Source organism: Athene cunicularia (assembly GCF_003259725.1).
Source record: "Athene cunicularia isolate RWA chromosome 11 unlocalized genomic scaffold, athCun1 chr11_part1, whole genome shotgun sequence".
NCBI classification, from domain to species: Eukaryota; Metazoa; Chordata; class Aves; order Strigiformes; family Strigidae; genus Athene; species Athene cunicularia.
In genome coordinates, this window is record NW_020799113.1 from 19292011 (window position 1) to 19309659 (window position 17649).

Consider the following 17649-nt stretch of genomic DNA (forward strand, 5'->3'; position numbering starts at 1 on the left):
CAACTCAATCCCCACAGTGACAGCACCGCTGGAAGGCCGGCCAGCAAGTCATGCTGTGGGACTGGGCAGTGTCATGCAGGGCCAGAGCAATCCCCTCTGTCCCCGTTGTGTCAGGCCAGCAGGGCCAGTTCTGTGCCCCGTGCTAGGTGAGAGGTACCCACTCTCCTGAACGCCTGGCCACAAAGGGCACGCAGCAGCACCCCTGTGCTGGCTCTGGCTGGAGGGTGCTGGTGGCTGAGGTGAGGGGCAGGGCTGCACCTGGGCGATGCTAGAAGTTATGCTCCATGAGACCCCTCACCACCCTTCAGCCTGCTACACCGACCCCCAGCTTACCCCACACCTCGGCAGCGGGGCCAAAGAAACACCTGCACAGCGACACTGTCACTCATTAAACGTTTGTTTTTATTTCTGGTTTAAAATCAAAATTAGTTGTTCTCTGTAATTACATTATATATAGATTTATAGAGACATTATAGAAAAGAATTTTTTGCTTTTGTTTTTCTGCAAAAATCTGTAAATAAAAAATAAAACAAAAAAACATGGTGTCAGCTTCTGTCTGTCCATCTGTCCGTCCCTCTGTCGCTCCTCCTGCCCCTGCCCTCCATGGTGCTTCCCAGCAGGCCAGGAAAAGCTCTGGGCTGGGGCCACATCTCACTACACTCCCCACAGCCATAGCTGGGGAGGGACAGGAGCACGTGGAGCTGGAAAGAAGAAACGCCAGCAGAATATATTAATATCTCATACTTCATTTTATTTAAGTCCTGGGGACTCCAGGCGGCAAAGGGCAGCAGTCCCCATGGCCCAGGCAACTCCTGGAAAGAAACGGTGTGGTTTCCAAAGTGCAGGTCCTTCCGGGGCAGGGCACGTGCCCTCGAGCAAGAGGAAGGCAAGAGGAGGCAGAGAAAACTGGTACATCTCCCAGCCATTCCAGTCCCAGCAGCTGTAGCTGATGAGGAGGGCAGGAAGGGTGGTCTCCTCGTGTATTTTAAATAGCAATAGAGGGTGGGATGTGCAGCGAGCCCCCCCTGCCCAGGGGTGTGTATGTGGGACCCCGTGGGGCTGGTGGCCGGGGCAGGGGAAGCGGTGCTCCGTAAGGCAGTGTGCGGCCGCGGGCAGCAGCCGGCCAGGGTAATACTGCGGTGTGCTGCCGAGAGTGGGAGCTGCCGGGCCCCGGCCCGCCCCAGTCCATGCAAGCCTGGGTGGCCCAGCGGTGTCTTTGCCCTCAAAGGGTGGCAGGTGGGAGTGCGTGGCGTCTCAGAAAGCTGTACTGGCCATGCTGGCTGGTGCAAAGATCCTTGGGAGGCTGTCCAGAGTCTCCTCCAGCCGCCGGTGAGCTGATTTACCATCTTCCCCTGCAAGTACATGTCACAGTCAGTGAACTGAACTGTAGCAGTTCTGTCCCCTGCCCACCTTCCCTGGCCATTCCTGGGAAACGTGGCTAATGCCTGACAGAGCTGAGCCACCACGCTATGGCTACAGAGTGAGACCTCTCTTGTCCTTCTTAGCACACCCCTGGGCAGGGCCCAGCTGGGATCCGGCTCAAAAAGCCCCTAGAGCTCCTGATTCAGATGTTGCAAATCCTGTTCCTCAGCTGCTGGCTGTTCCCGTGCCCACACGGGGCAGGGATCACCCATGCGTGGGCTGCACGAGTGCTGGCTTGTGGAGAGCCTAGCATAGAGGAAAGGGGCCAGGGCTCAGGGCTGTGCCAGCTCCAGCATCTCAAACAGCTGTGCACATCTGCATGCACTGGCACAGGGATCCCGAGGGCTTCCCCAGGACCCCTGGACACACACAGGGCTGCACACATCCACACTACAAGCTGGCCCTGAGAATCTTCACCCGGCAGCCTAGCACACAGATCTGCCCGCAGTGACCATCCCCAGCAGGAGGTGGTGACATGGACAATCTGCTGGGAGATGGGACACAAGGCGTCTACATGTGCCGGGGTGCCATGGGAATGGTCTCTATGAACAACCAAGACACACAGACTCCAAAACATGACATGGCTGACAGGCTCTAAGACGGAGACATTCGTGAGCAAAGCGGCAGGAGCGGGGCGGGGGGACGAAGACAGCTCACATGTCCCAACCTGTGCAGCAGCTGCCGCGATCTGGAGGCCTAGAAACCCACTCAGATGGTTCTCTCAGTGCCATCTAGCAAATAATAAATAACATCCAGGCTTAGTGCTCTGTGGCCACAGGATGCCCGGCCCTTGCTGCCTGCTTGCTCTTGCCTGGCAGAGCTTGGGGCACGATGAGCCAGAGTGTGCGGGGTAGGCAGGGACCAGCCCAGGACCCCCTTCTCCCATGGGTGCTGCTGGCACCAGGAGATGCCACTCAGGATGCTGTGGATGGGGAGGGAGCAGAGAGGAGCAGCGAGACACTCACCGCACAGCATCAGGCTCTGCTTGGCTGCCTCCCGCACAGGCTCCTTGTCGGTTTGGCACAGGTAAACCAGCTGCTCGATGCTCTCCTTGGCCTACAGAAGAAGGGACAAGGGGCTCAGTGTGGCTAGCAGGGCTGGCAGTAGGGACACAGCCTGGAGGGGAAGGCAACACAGGGTGCTGCAGCCCCACGGTGCAGGAAAGTCCCTCTCCTGTCCCTTCCCTTCCCATTTCCCTTCCTGCCCTGCCCCTCCCTGCTTCTCCAGCACACTGGGGGCACCCCCAGCTTCTCTCTCCCGGGAGCAGGAGGCTGTGCAGGTGTGTCCAGAGTTGCCAGCCACATGTGATTCCTCTTCCTCCGGAAAACAAAGCTCTGCTGCCTCCTCCCCAAGTCCCTCTCACCTTCAGGCAGCCCAGCGCTGCGCACCCTGCCACGCGCGTCTGCATCTCCTCATCCTCCAGCTGCTCCAGGTAGCACACGAGAGCCTGGGGGAGATGAAGGGTCAGTGCCACCACCCACAGCAGAGTCGGGGGGCAGCACCCCATGAGCGGTGGCACTAGCCCACCTCATCCCTGGCTTGCCCAGCACGTACCCGTTGGCGGAAGCGGGGGTTTTCTGCCAGGCTGCGGAGCTGGGCTGACACGGCGCTCACCACCTTGCTGTTGCCTTCCACGAGGAGCAGGCTCAGTGCTTTCAGCCCCTCTTTCTTCAGGCGAGCCTCGGGTACGCGCTTCAGGGCACGCAGCACCACATCCTGGTCGTCCGAGTTGAGGTTCTGCGCCAGCAGTGCTGCAGGGAACCACCGGCTGAGCCAAGGTGAAGGGACCCCAGCAGCACTGCCTGTGCACCCCTGTCACCGCAGGGAACCCATCCCTGGGCACCCCGCACCTGTGCCAGGCAGGGGTGGCCCCACACAGAGCACCAACATGTGCTGGGGCACCCAATCAAGATGCTGGGGACCTACAACAAGGACCCAGGGTGCTCAGGAAGGCAGCGTGGGAGTGAGATGTGATCAAGGAGATCAGACCTACTTGCCCACCCCAAGGATGGCTGAGCCTCTGAGTGATGCCCCAGTGTGGTCATGGCAGTGCTGCTCCCTATGGTGAGGTTCTGGCACCCCATGCCAGGGTCTAGGGAGGGTGGGAGGGCACCCACCTTCCTCTGTCAGCTCCATCATGTAGGTGTCAAGCACCAGGGCGCTGAGTGACTCAAAGTGGCTCCAGTACTGGAAGATGGTGACCTGCTCACCCTGGGTGCTGCCAGGCCGCCGGGGCAGCCGCCGATCCAGCACATCTTCCACCAGTTTCACACACACTGTGGGAAAGGGCCAGGATCAGGGTGTGCAGCAGTGGTGGCCACCCCTCTGTGGCGCTCCTGGCACCCACAGGCCCCCACTCATCGTCACTGAGCAGAGCTGGCAACTCTCTCCCCAAACCCCGCTGGGTGTCTGCTCACCGACATCAGCCAGGCCAGGGTGCCGCTCACTCATGGGTGCTGCATACTGGGTGCTGAGGACCTGCAGGAACCGCTCCACGGGGCAGGTGTAGATGTTGGGCACCTCCACGCAGTGGTCCCAGAGGGGCAGCACGCCCTCCTTCCGTGTTGAGAACTGTACCACTGTGGGGACAGGCACTGTCAATCCTCCCCGAGCCATGGCAGCAGGCAGGTGACTCCTGCCCTCCAGCTGGCATGGCCCCTTGCTACCCAGCCGTGCCCTTGAGGGGAGAGCCGGCCCCACGCACCCCCCAGGGCTGCAGGGCCGGTCCCCTTGGCCACATATCTTTACCTTCTGCGGCAGAGCCGGCTGCTCCTGCTCGCTCCTCTGTCAGCTGGCACACGATCTCTAGCACCTGCGCCTCTCGCAGCAGCCTGTCCAGGGCGTACATCTCCTGGCATCGCAGTGGACCGAAGGTGCCCAGTTTCTGCAAGGCACAGCCAAATTAGGGACCTCAGGGACAGAGCTCATCACCCACACCACAGTCTCCATGCTGCGGCAAGACACTCCACAAGGGGGGACCCAAAGCCCACCCCAGGGCCTCTCCTGCCACCATGCCCCAGCCCTGTCCTCACCAGCAGCAGGCGGTTGCAGTTGTTGAGGTGAAGCACCAGAGCCTTATCCAGGAACTCGTTGCCAGTGCTCATGGGGTCGGTGCTGGCCTCAGAGCCGCTGCACATGCCGGTGTCATCTGCTCCCGTCTCGCCGGTGCTGGGAGCTCTGCTGCCACGCCGGGGTCTGCCGGCCCTCCTGCAAGCCAGGGAGATACCGAGGCAGTGGGTCAGTGTTGGAGACCTGGACCCAGCCCTTCCTCAACCACAGAGGGCAGTTTCTGTAGAACCTACAGTATCACAGTATTAAGGCTGGGTAAAGGAACAGGGCACAGGACATGGGCTGCCTCCTGGCCCAGCCTCATGGAGAGATGCAGAGTAGAACTGTGCCAGATCCTGCTGCTTCAGAAGGGCCAGATTCTGCTCCTTCTCAGCCTGGACCTGCCCTGAGCTGTGGCGGGCCCATCTAAATGTGTTTGGGCACCCTGGCAGAGCTGGGCATCCCCCATCCCAACTGCCCCAGGGCTGCATCCTCCCCCGTGCCCCATCCCATGAGCCCTGCTGTGCACCTCTCATCTTGGAGAGCCTCCTCCTCGGAACCCTCTGAGTCCTCCATGTCAGAGGTGTTGAGGAAGCTGAAGCTCTCCAGGGCATGTTCCACCGTCAGGCTGATGCTGGAGGCCCGGCTGAGGAAGACACCCTGCTTCTGCTGTGGAGGAAGGCATGACAGGGTCAGATCCTGGCTCACCAGACAGAAACAGCCCTGTCACCTGCATCCCCAGGCACTGCCAGCAGGGATGGCCTTGTCCCCATTGTCCCCAGGCACTGCCATCAGGGCCGACCCTGCCACCCTCACCCCTGGGCACTGCCATCAATGGCCTCATCCCCATTTTCCCCAGGCACTGCCAGCCAGGACGGCCCCATCCCCATTATCCCTGGGCACTCCCATCTGGGATGGTCCCGTGCCCATTGTCCCCAGGCTCTGCCATCAGGGATGGCCCTGTCCCCGTCACCACTGGGCACTGCCATCAGGGATGGCCCTGTCCCTGTCATCCCTGGGCATTACCATCAGGGATGGCCCTGTCCCCGTCACCCCTGGGCAGTGCTGGGAACCCCTCACCAGCAGCATCTCCTCCAGGCGCTTGAGCTCCCGTTCGAGGGGCTGCAGCTCTGGGAACTGCCCCCGATAGTCTTCCAGGGCCGAGCCCAGGAGACCGATGGCCTCCTCCAGACCCGAATCCACCACTTTCCCTCGTGGCACCTCAGGGATGGCAGCAGGGAGTGATGGGGCTGGGACGGGCCTCTCCTCCACAGAGGCTTGTGCCAGTGCCACGGGGATTCTGGTGCCACCCTGTGCCGGCACCTGGCTCTGCACCAGCTCAGCCCCACTGCCCTCCACCTTGCAGGTGGTGGCCCACGCCACGGTGGCCCGGGGCTTGGCCTCATCACCCCTGTCCTGTCCTGCTGTGGCGGCTGCCACCAAGGCGCTGGGGAGGGGGTTCGCGTCCTGCTCGCCCGTCCCTGTGTCCTCAGGGCTGGGCGCGGGCTCCCAGGGGCTCTCTGCAGCCTTGGCCTCCATCGTGGCATCCACGCTGGCCTCACTGATGTGGCTCAGAGTCCGGGAGTAGGGTACGTGGCCATTGGCTACTGCATCCTTCTTACGGCTGCCTGGCTCCTCTGGCTGACTCCCAGCAGGGGGGACACTGATGCCGCTGGCCCCGGGCCCTGCCCCAGCCTCCTCTGGCTGCTGGGAGAAGGAGATCTCGATGGCGGGGGCAGAAGCCTGCACCTCGGGCTGCACGATGGGCTTGTGTGCAGCATGGCGGGCGCTGCCGGACAGCTGGGGGCTAGAAGAGTCATCCGAGGACTCGGAGGAGATGGACCAAGCTGTGCCATTCTCCAGCTCCTCCTGGCGCCGCAGCATGTTCTGGGAGGGGGGAAAATGGTGTCAGCCAAGACCCTCCTGCACTCCTGCTCCTCCCGCTGCCTTCCCTTCAAGTGGGGTCAGGATCCAGCCGAGCCAGAGGGCACTGAGGCCCCTGGGGCCACCAGCACAGACTGCCACATTGCCCTGGCTCTGCTGACACAGCAGGACAAGGAGCCGGCAGACCACAGATGCCTCTTCCCACGCTGCATCTCACCCCATGCCAGGGGGGAGCCTGACTCCCCAGACCCAGCCACACACCCCCTAGAGCCATGGGGTGCCAGCCTCTCCCCAGCACGGCGGGCAGCTCCAGCACAGCCATGATGAGGTGTGACACGTGGAGCTGAGGACATCACCCACCACGGGTGGTGCAAGAACAGCATGAGCTCCAGCACCACCAGCATATGGGGGGCAGCACCGGCCATCACACCAGCGTCATACCTGAACCAGTGTCACGCCAACGCCATGTTAGTGTCACACCAGCACCATGGCAGTGTCACACCAGTGCCATGCCAGCACCATGCCAATGCCATGGCACAGCACACCAGTGTTGCCAGTGCAGGGACACAGACAAGCTGCCTACTCACTAGTGCTCAGGTCTCACATGAGGGTGTGCAGACAGAGGAGCAGGGCCGGCCTGTGCAGCCCAGGCTCCCTTAGGCTGGGAACTGTCTCCTCAGTGCCAGCCCGACCCTGCCCAGCAGGATCAGGCCTCTGGGTATCAGCGAGTGCCAGTGAATAGGAGATAAGGAGCGGCTACAGCTACTGCGGGATGGCCACAGCACAGGGCTATGCTACTGGCTGGCTCCAGCCCTTGCACTTACGTGGCCCTGCTGCGGCCATCTCCTGAGCTCGGCCGAGGAGACGTCGCTGCAGGAGCAGCCCTGAGACAGCTTCTCGAAGAGTGTCTCCCGAAAGATGTCCATCAAGGACCAACCATTCTTGTTGGTTGCCTGCCCCGGGCTCTTGTGCAAAGAGAAGAGGAGCTGTGAGTGTAGGAGGAGTGGGCACTGGTACTGGGAAGCTGTGGCTGGAGAGGAGCTGCCCACCCCTGCACCTGGGCTGTGCTACCCTCTGGGCACAACCCTGTGTGCACCTCTCCCCGGGCCACCCCTTCTGAGCACCCTTGCCTGGCACCACACTTACGTAGAAAGCCTGTTCCCGCAGGGACGGTGTGTCAGGCGGGCTCTGGTTGTAGGTGGAGAACCTCTTGTTCACTGTAGAGGCCTTGTTGACAGTGCTGGCTGCCGAGGGCTGGTCATCCTTGTCAAAGGGGCTGGGGAGGAGGGCAGGGAGGTGAGGGGTCTGTGCCAGCCTGCAAGGGTCTCGACCCTGTTCTGCAGCAAGCAGGACACCAGGACCCCATCCAGGCCTATTTTCCGTAATTGCAGCCCAGTTTTGGGATGAGAGAGAACCCAGGGTAGGCCATCTCTTGCCATGCCATGCCAGGCACCCCCAGCCCTGCTATGTGCTTCCAGCAATGCCTGCTGAGATACTCACTTCCAGGTCACCTCCAGGCTGAGTTTGAGGGTGCCCAGGTCATTGATATCCACAGCCACTACCTGGGGCAGAGCTGCAAAGAGGTCCTTGGTCTCGCAGGACACATTGCCCACCACAACATGGTTGGCCAGGCTCTTTAGCTCTGTCACCTGGAGAAGGAGAGGGAGGAGAGGATGAGATGAAGCCCTGAGCTTCATCCTGTCCATGCTGCTTGCATCCATGCTGTGTGCCAGGATGCCACCACCACCACCAGACAGGCCCCTCCCACCCCAGTAAGCATCAGGTTTAGGTGAGGTCCTGGAGGAAAGCCCTGCTGGGATGCAGTGTGGTAGCTGGCCCACACCATCCCTGCCCCCTTCTGCACTGTACCTTGATGGAGAGGAACTCAGTGACGAGGGGCAAGAAAACCATTTCCTCGCTGTCCCACACCTGCTTGCTGTTCACCTCGATGCGCCCCCGCAGCTTCCAGCGCTGCCGGCCATACTTCATGAAGATCTGGGGATGGAGAGGCGTGGGTGTGAGGGAGATGATACAGTACCAGGGTGGTGGGTGCTCTCTGTGTGTCCCTGCCCATGGCCAGCAACCCATGCCACCCACCACCACCCTGCAACATGCCCTCCATGCCAGCGCCCACCTACACCCCCCAGGCACCCCAAGGACCACAGGGCAGAGAAGAGCAGATTGCAACACATATGGTCCCACCAACCTCATACTGGTCACCAGCACAGAGCCGGGCAAAGCCTGCCAGTCCTGCAAGAGAAGGCAGAAGGGTGTCGGGAGGCAGTAGGCAGGCAGGCAGGCAGACAGCAGGCCAGGGATGGAGTGGGATGTGTTACCTTTCATACGGACATGGAACTCGCCCAGCTGGCTCTCCAGCTCATTCTCCAACAGGCACATGTTCTGGGGACGGATGGACAGACAGCACCCATCAGCAGCCACCCATGGGACCCAGTGCCCTGCCAACCCACATCAACCATCCGCCTCACCTCTGTGTACTCCTTGTAGCCCTTGCTGGCCTCGGCCAGGCTCTCGCGTGCCTCCCGGCTGCCCGGCGAGCCCGTGCTGTAAGCCTTGACCATGTTGTGGGCTCCATCGCGGAGCCGCCGCTGGATGCAATAAGCCTCATAAAGCTCATCTATCTGCAAGGACAGGCCCGAGCTGTGGTGAGGGGCAGAGTGGGGGACAGTATGGCTGTCCCAGCACTGCACCAAGGTTGCACCAAGGTGACCCGGCCCCCAGCTCTCACCTTACTAGCATGAAACTCCAGGCGACGCAGGAAACGCTCGATTGACTTCACTTGCTGGAAAAGCAGAGGAGACGGTGTGAGCACTAGCCCAACCCCTCTGTGGAGGAGCCACAGGTCAGGATGTGCCCTGCTGCGTGCCCAGGCTGTGGCTGGGATGGATCCTGGTCATAAGCCCTGCCTGGGAGGTGCAGGGCGACAGGCGGCAGAGGCTGTGCTTGCACCCATGTGCTGCAGCATCCTCCAGCCTCCCCTGCTCCGGAGGGTCCCCCAGGAGACAGGCCAGGCTCTGGGGTGCTCTTCTGCCAGTCTCAGAACTAATGCAGGCTCAGCTCTCACCACCAACAGCTTTTGTTTGCAAGAAGCAGGTTAAAAACCCCTGCCTCTCTTTGCTTCATCCCCTGCCCAGCCCCACCCTGCCTGCAGAGCCCCGATCCCACCCCACGGGCACTCTGCCGTGCAGGGCACAGGGGGCGGGCAATGGGGCAGTGCAAGCAGAGAGGGGCTGGCAGCAGCACATCCCAGGCTCTAGGAAGGGGGAGACAAGTGGTCAAGGCACTGATCCCGCTTACCTTATCCAGATCGTAGAGAAAGCCCTGGAGGAGAGAGGAAAGGGATAAGACGCAGCACAAAGCCAGATCTGCCCACCCAAGGAGACCCAGCACATTGCACCCACCACCCATAGCATGTTGGCGGGGACATGCAGCACCCAGCCAGGGCTGGACAGTGCATGACAGTAGGACAGGAGCCCCATGCAGCCCAACATCAGAGCCCGGGCTGGCCCCTGACATCCCCACAGAAGCAGGCTCTGCCCTGGGACATGTGAGCTGTTCCCACAACCCCTGCCCTCTGCCCAAAGCACCACTCCACATAAGACTCTTCTCAAGCGACACTCACCAGGCGCGAATTCCTCTTGGACTCACGGATCTGTGTGCTGAGCTTCTCCAGCTCCAGCTGGTGCACCTCCAGGTAGGCTCTGGGGGAAACCACACCACAGGGGTCAGGCTGGGACACCATGTCCAGGGTTCCTGCCACCCACAGACCACACCGACCCAGCACATCTGGCCCTGCATCCCCACTCCAGCACCCAGGTGAGGCACCCCACCGGAGTCTCTGTGTGGGACGTGGTGAGATGTGGGACCCCCACACAGCCCCAGGCCCACCCCTCTGCGCCCACAAGACCTGGCACATCCCTGCCTGGTGAGAGTGGAGACCTGCCAACCCCAACCCATGGCAAGCTTCCCTGTGCCCTTCAGGGGCTCCCCGCCTCCAACCACCCGGTCACGGGGAGCCCCAGCACTTACGTCAGGCCCTTCTTGAGAGCTTCGTACACCTCGTCCAGGCGGTTGGGCTGAGGCACCTTGGGTGGTGGGGATTTGTGGGACATTGAAAACATCCTACTGACCCTGGAGCCAGTCTTGCGGGAGACAGTGGGGGTGAAGGGTGAGAGGTTCCTGGGGAGAAAGGCAGGCAAACCCAGGGTGGCCAGGGTCAGCAGATAGCACCGGGGTCTGCCTGGGTGCCCCAGCCTGACAAGCACCCTGTCTCAAGACAAGCAGGAGCTCTGGGATGGAGGCCTAGTCCACCCAGACCTGCTTGCCTCTCCCAGTACTCCCCAGCAGCCAGTCTAACCAGCCAACGGGGCTGGGTGAGATGGGGCCAAGAGGCTGGGCAGCACTGCCTGCACTGCATGCCTGCAGCCACCCCAATGCCTTTGGCTGCCCCAAAGCCATGGGAAGGACAAGGAGAAACCCACAAAGCTCGTGGTGGAGAAGAGCAGGAATTATCCTCATCCCAGTGGGGTCAGAGAGGCTGGCCATGGGGCAGCCTCTGAGGAGGTATGGGGGGAGCAAAGGCAAAAGGGGCTGGCACCAGCCAGAGCCAAGCTGCGCTCCTGGAGTGCCTGTGGGGACATCTCCAGCCCTGGCCACCCTCTGAAGGGGCCATGCTCTGCTCCATCACCAGCACCCCAGGTTGCCAGAGGCATGGAGATGCTCCCTGTGGTCTGAGAACCATGGCAGGGTGACACATGCCACCATTGGCTTGCTGCCCTACCACTATGTGCTCCCAGGGAGAGGCAGGGATCCCAGCGGGTGGCAGCACAGGAGCATCCTAGGACAAGCAGCCCTGTCACCCCATCACACAGTGTAGCACATGGGGCAGGGACATCCTCACTGAGCCTACACCTCTCCAAATGTCACCAAATCCGCAGTATGGAGCTGCTGGCTGCCTGGTGCCTTCAGCTGCCCCACTGCTGCCTTGGGGACCTCCCCCGGCCAACCCGAAAGGGTGCTGACCCAGCACCCAGGACCCAAACACCACCCACCCTTCCTGCCTTGTGTAATGGAGTCTTCTCCCCAGCCCAGCGAGCAACGCCCCGCTCAGACCTGCTCTTCTCTTCCTCCTTCCAACACATCATTGTGCCACTGGCATCCAGGAGACACCTCAAGCTCCTCAGTTTCCAGCCCCGGGCTGGACCTCCCATCCTGTGCTGCTCTTTGCAGGAGTGGCCAAAAGACTTCCCCGAATCATTGGTGGGGGAAAATGAATGTCTTGGCCTCCTCCCAAAGCCGAGTGATGGCTAAGCGAGTGATTTCCACCATCTCTCCTCATCCCATCCTCCAGGGCCCCTGGAGTTATCCCCCACAAGCATCTCTCCACCAGCCACTTGGATATAGGCATCCAAAAGTCCTCCCTCGCCCCCTTCCCCAGGCAAGCCCCTCTAGCACCCCCAGATCCAGTGACGTGCTGGTGGCCTGGAAAATGTCACTTGTCCCAGAGGCTGGACAGGACACAGGGACAAGAGCCAAGCAGGGCTGAGGGTCTTCTCCCAGGCACGGGGAGGCTCTACCTGCACTTGTGCCCACCCAGTGAAGGTGCCCATAGCCTGGCAAGGCAGCGTAGTGCTGTTTTCCCTAGCCATTTGGCTGAGAGATGTCTCTCCTCTGGCACCAGTGGGTGCACTGGGAGGTAAGGAGCCTGGCTAGGCACTAGGAAATGGGATTAAAAGCATTAAAATGCTATAGTCACACACCCGTGGCATGCCCATGTCCTGAGAACCACCTCTGAGAGGGTAGACAGGAGCTAGGGACAGTGCGGGGCAGGGTGGTGGGGAGGAGCAGAGCGTGGGGTGGTTCTCACCAATGTGAGGTTCAGCAGAGAGGAGGAGGGACATGATGGGACCTTAACATCACCAGTGGCTGGAGGAGAAGGGAATGGCTGCTCCTTGCAAAGCAGCTGACGGGCAGCCAATAAAACCTTTCAGCAACAGGTTTGAAATGACCTGGAGGAAACCCTGATTCACGCCAGTACTCAAATCCCAAAACCAGCTGCCACAGGATGTCAGGGCCATTGAGACACAATGCTTCAAAGCCACCCCAGCTCCTCCACCGCACCCATTAAACACGATGAGATTGTCACAGGGGAGCTCTTAAGGGCTGGCTAAAGAACGAGAGTGAGCTACGCTGGCCCCCTCCATGCCCTGGTGGCAGCAGCTACAGGGTCCTCACCCAGGCTGGGATACGGCACAATGAGGGGCTGAGGTGATGGGCTCTGTCTCCCATCTGGCCTCGATGCTCCCTGCAGCCCCTCATGCAACATCCCCTGGGGACCACAAAGGTCCTTGAGGGAGATGCCCGGACAATGGGTTGGGAAGGTGCCTCGGGATGTGCAGTAGGTCCATGGCATGCCCAAGGCTGTCTCCATCCCCCCCCCCATCCCTCTTGGCAGGCAGCACGAGCACCCGTCTCCTACCTGAAGGGCCGGTCGGCCGTTGAGTTCACTCCAGCAAAAGACTGGCTCCTATTGATCTTGGTGACAAGGACTCGGCGCTGCGGGCGCACAGACAGTGACATCGTTGAGTGTGACCTGGAGGGCCTCCCTGGGGGGTATGAGAAAGCGGAGTCAACACCAGAAGAATGGGGAAACACAGAATCATCTAGGTTGGAAAAGACTTTGAAGATAAACACATGCAGGCAGGGCTGCCACTGAGACCAGGATGGGAACAGCCCCACGGACCAGGGTGGTTACGGCACCCGTGGGCTGGGGCAGACGTAGCACCCACAGGCCGGGAGCCTGCCCTCCCTCTCAGCCCAGGTACACTCCTGGTGGCACAGGGGACACAGGCCCTGTGCTGCCCCCAGAGATGTGTTGGTGTCCTGCCCTGGGTGAAACAGGGCTCTGGACACTGTGAGCCCTCAGCAGGGACAGACAGACACGTACGTCCCAGCTTGGCCCCCTGGGAGCCACAGGAAGGGGCTGATGCCCAGTGCCTACCATGACCCTTCCTGGATACAGCCGTGTCAAACCCTCTGCTGTGCCCCAGCCTGGCCACCTCCTCCTGAACCCCGCCTTGTCCCATGTCCCGCTGTCACCCGTGTCACCCCACTGCAGAGGCAGGAAGGGCGCGGGGCCAGACCGGTCGCCCAGCCCTTCGCTGTCTCTGTGCTGGCTTCCGCTCGCTCCAGCAACCAGGAGGGAAACCCACAGGCAACAAAGTGCTTTGGAAAGTCCCCGACTTTGCCAGGAGCTCTGCATCGAGGAAGGAAAGGCTGAGCTATTCCCCATCGGACCCTGGAAAGTCCACATGGGCAGCACGTGTGCAGTCCCACAGCTGCCACAGCCCTGCCCTCTGCTCCTGGCAGCTGCCAGGTGCCCCAAAACCGCTGTCCCTGTGGCAACTGGTGCAGTCGGTGCCAGCCAGGACTGAGCAAATTTCTGCATCTCAGGGTCTGGACCCAGCTCCCACCCCATGTCATTGCTGCAGCCCTGGCCGGGGCATGGGGAGGGCAGCCCAAAGCACAGAGCAAGAACAGGGGAGTCCAGCATGGAGGAGCCCAGCCCACAGGGCACCTGCAGGAGCAGGGCAGGAGCTGCTGAATGTTCCATCCTGGCCACTGCCGACACCAACTCAGTCCCTCTGTCCCCACCAGCTGCGGGCTGGGGAGCAGGAGCTGCCAGGGCTGAGCCCACATGGTGCCTGGCAGTCACACACCCTGCCAGGGAAGGCCAGGCAGGGCCCTGGGGATGCACAGCTTCCCCCACTGGCAGATGGGGCCAGAGCCATCTCCCCACACCTCAAGGGTTACTCAGCCTTTCCTCCTGCCCCAGCACAGCCAGCCATGAGCCCCCACCCACAGCAGCACCAGCAACAGCACAGGGACAGAGGTGCTGCCGGGGCTCCTGCTGCTATCCCCGCTCCTTCCCCTGGCACAATGAAGCCCAGGAGCCCAGCTCAAACCCACCTGCTTGGCCACTGGTGGGCATCCCTCCAGTGCTGTGCTCCCTGCCGCCCCGCAGCCACGCCGTCACCTTCCCGCACACCATGCTGGGGCCAGGCATTCGCAGTGCCTGGGTTGAGCCAGGGTTGTTGGGAGTCAAAGCCAGCCACCACCAATAATCTCTATCTCAGTGGAGCTGGGATGCAGCAGAGCCATTTGGTCTCCCCTTGGCACTCGGGTCCCAGGCCAGGACCACAGAGCCGCTCTGTGGGTCCCACCACCTTGGTGTTATCTCAGTGCCAGTCCCTCCAGTTTCCAGGACAACACTGTCCCAATTAAGCTCATTAGGAGGAGCTGTAATCCCTGGCAGCCCAGCTGACCTGCAGGGCCTGGGCAGATTACCCTCTGCAGGGCTTTTTAATCTGCTCCCCACTGAGCAAGCAAGGCCCACAGCACCGGCACTGGCTGCCCCAGCTGGGCGATACAGTGGCTCATCTATAGGGAAAGCACCCACCACCCCTACGATGGGGCTCTTCACACGTGGGGCAGGTCACGGCCCTGCCAGCCCATCCTTCCCCAGCCCACGTCGCCAGCTGGGAGCACAGGGGCGCTCTAAGGAGAGTCACCCAGGCAGGAGCCTGTGCCAGGGTGAAGGATGCTGAGGGTGTCAGAGGAGAAGGATGCTGAGGATGCTGCAGAGGGAGAAGGATGCTGGAGTGCCGCAGAGGGAGAAGGATGCTGAGGCATTGCAAGGGACCAGTGCCCCAATACAACTCCCCAGGAGAGTCAGAACAACCCCCAGCTGCTTACTCAGGAACCTCACAGGCTCCAGCAGCCACCTCACTGCGCTGGGTTGTGCTTCAAGGCACCTGAGGCTCCCGCACAGGCACAGGGAGCAGTGCCATGAGCAGTGGCTGCTGACAGGACCACATCCCTGCACTCCAGCCCAGGGACCCGGCTGACCCCCAAACACCTGCTGCAATGCACCTCACCACAAGGCCAGATCGCCAGCAGGATGTGTGCAGAGCTGAGCTGGCAGCAAGGGACAGCGCAAGCCCCAGCACTTGCAGCCAACCAATCCAGCACCCGGCCCCGGACACTGCCAGGTCCTGCCAGTGCCAGCTGTCTGCCGTGGCACCCTGCTTCCCCAGGCCTGGCACCCTGCAGCCTAGATCCTGTGCCAGGACACCGTGGCCCCTCTCTGTGGGAGAGGTGCCACGGGAGCCCCAAGGATGCTCGAGCCCGGCACATGCAGGCAGCCAGATGGGTGCTGGAGGGCAGCACTGCCTGCATCAGGCAGGGCGCGGGGTCTCTGCTCCCGGCAGGCATCGCTCACAGAAGAGGAAAAATCCCTGGCGTGGTGCATTCCTGACATTACCGAGATAAGAGGTACCTGGTACAGCGGCGGCAGGGTCAGCCCCGGCGGGGAGCAGAGCTGGGGGCACGCGTGGAAGGGGCCACAGGCTGCTCGATTGCGCCCAGGCTGGTGAGCCCCATGCCAGGCTTGCCAGGAGGCTGGCACCAGGCAGAGCATCGGCACACTCATGTCCCTGCCACGTGCTAAGCCCCAAGCACATCCCTCCCTCTCCTGAGAAGGAGCCGCAGAGGTCCTGCCCCAAAGGTCCAGTCCCCGCCAGCCCCACTGCCCCCTGACCTTAATTAGAGCTTCGGCGCTAACAAAACCGCCTCCCAACCAAGCTTTTCACCTTGCCGTGGCTGCGCCGCAGACTGCCTGCAGCTCTCCCGCTGTAGGAAATGCAATCTTGGGAGTCCCTCTGTCCGTCTGTCCCCGGCCAGCGCTGCCCACAGGCAGTGCCCGAGCGGGCAGAGCAGCCAGGTGTGAGCAGCTGGGTGGGCACCGCAGCGAGGGGGGTGCTGGAGCCCACCCCGGGGCTCTCCAGCCCGGCCACGGGCTCCTCTCTCGACACCCGGTGCTCTGTAGATGATTGGGATCCCAAGAATGCTGGTCTGAGCGGCGGAGGGGGCAGTCCGACCGGCTGGGTTGGTCCCAGCTGGTTTCTGTTTCCGACACTCAGACACCAGCCTCAGGTCGCTCCGGCGGGTTTATCAACACTGCCCTGGTCGGTGACGCCCCAGACTGCCTCCCCTGAATCTCCAGCCCTGCAGCCCTGGGAGCTGGGGGTGCTCTGACCAGCATCTCCAGTAATGTCACTGGAGATCAGCAACACCCCGGGTGGCCGACCCAGCACCCTCCAGCACCCTCAGGGAGTGGCACCCACGACCAGCCAGCAGCACCCATGGCCACCCAAGGGGCTTCCACAGGAGGGGGTGGCAGGGCTGGGCTGTGGTCCCCACGCTGATGGCACTGCAGCCACCTCCCTGGGCACAGCGAGGTATGGGTGTCCCCTAACGAGGGCACAGTGGCCACCGGCCGGTCCGTCCTGCTCACAGCATCACCCAAAGTGTCTGGCAAGCAGGGGATCAGGCCCCCCCCACGCCAGAAACGTGACCCCCGTGCCAGAAACGTGATGCCCCCACCCTGGCACCCTCGGCTGAGTGTCCCTTGGGCACGCGGTGGGGACGACCTCGGGAGCCTGCGAACTCAGCCCCTTGGCACGGCTCCCCCGCCCAGCCGCCGCATCCTTGTTTGCACAGCTGCGTCCCTGCTGCCATAACCCAGGCACGTACCCCGGCCCCCCGCCAGCCCCTTCCGGCCCCAGCACGGCCCTTGGCCGGCTCCCGGCGTGGGCTGGAGCAGCTCTTCCCTCCTGCTGCCCCCCAGCCCTCCCCGGCACAGAGGACAGGAGCATCCGAGGACCAACGCCATGCCTCCGTGGTCACAGGCAGCCTGGGACGCCTCTTCCCTGACCTCCTCCACGCTCTGCCTCTCCTCCAGGCAGGCAGGACCCCCCCACACCTGCCCCCCACGCGGGGCGAAGAAGGGTATTGTTTTTTTTCTGGGAGTTGATGAGTCAGTGAACGGCATCCCAGCTCCCTGTGACTCATTCAGAAGAGAAGCTCCCGGCTATAAGGTCGCAGCCCCCGCCAGAGCAGGGGATGGCAGTTTGGGTGCTGCGGGTGGGGGGGCTGGATGGATGCTGGGTGCTGTCGGTGAGGCAAGGCGGCGGTATCCGCCCTCCTGGCCGAGGGAGGCCGGCTGGCTCCTCGGGCTGAGTGGGAGGGCGGCAGGAAAGGGAAGGAGCTGCAAATGGGAAGAATTGGAGGAAGTGCTTACTTACCCCGTGGAGTATCCCCGAGGAAGGGCAGGGCACGGCGCAGGCAGTCACTCATGGCCGGGTCCCCGCGGGGAGACTCGCAGCCTCCCACCACCCATCCCATGGGCTCCCAGTTCCCAGCCAGAGGGGATGCAAG

At 62.2% G+C, this 17649-nt stretch overlaps 1 protein-coding gene across 5 annotated transcripts in view; it reads right to left on the bottom strand.

The window, feature by feature from the left end:
• Window positions 1-384: 384 nt before the first annotated feature.
• Window positions 385-17649, bottom strand: part of RIPOR1 (RHO family interacting cell polarization regulator 1) — a 30779-nt gene continuing 13514 nt past the window's right edge. For 2 of the 5 annotated variants that reach the window (XM_026856919.1, XM_026856920.1), the window contains 22 exons: window positions 12851-12977; window positions 10402-10551; window positions 9995-10073; window positions 9670-9693; window positions 9101-9154; window positions 8841-8993; window positions 8691-8754; window positions 8561-8604; window positions 8224-8349; window positions 7855-8003; window positions 7501-7630; window positions 7179-7319; window positions 5551-6357; window positions 5000-5139; window positions 4455-4629; window positions 4171-4306; window positions 3840-4001; window positions 3540-3698; window positions 2977-3173; window positions 2786-2869; window positions 2388-2478; window positions 385-1352 (listed from right to left, as the gene is read on the bottom strand). In XM_026856919.1, the coding sequence (XP_026712720.1) occupies window positions 1255-1352; window positions 2388-2478; window positions 2786-2869; window positions 2977-3173; window positions 3540-3698; window positions 3840-4001; window positions 4171-4306; window positions 4455-4629; window positions 5000-5139; window positions 5551-6357; window positions 7179-7319; window positions 7501-7630; window positions 7855-8003; window positions 8224-8349; window positions 8561-8604; window positions 8691-8754; window positions 8841-8993; window positions 9101-9154; window positions 9670-9693; window positions 9995-10073; window positions 10402-10551; window positions 12851-12951 (3264 nt within the window). In that variant the 5' untranslated portion in view covers window positions 12952-12977 and the 3' untranslated portion in view covers window positions 385-1254. Of the gene's footprint in view, window positions 1353-2089; window positions 2154-2387; window positions 2479-2785; window positions 2870-2976; window positions 3174-3539; window positions 3699-3839; window positions 4002-4170; window positions 4307-4454; window positions 4630-4999; window positions 5140-5550; window positions 6358-7178; window positions 7320-7500; window positions 7631-7854; window positions 8004-8223; window positions 8350-8560; window positions 8605-8690; window positions 8755-8840; window positions 8994-9100; window positions 9155-9669; window positions 9694-9994; window positions 10074-10401; window positions 10552-12850; window positions 12978-14340; window positions 14778-17649 lie in introns of those variants that run through there. The other 3 variants (XM_026856918.1, XM_026856917.1, XM_026856921.1) reach the window with 3 other exon arrangements.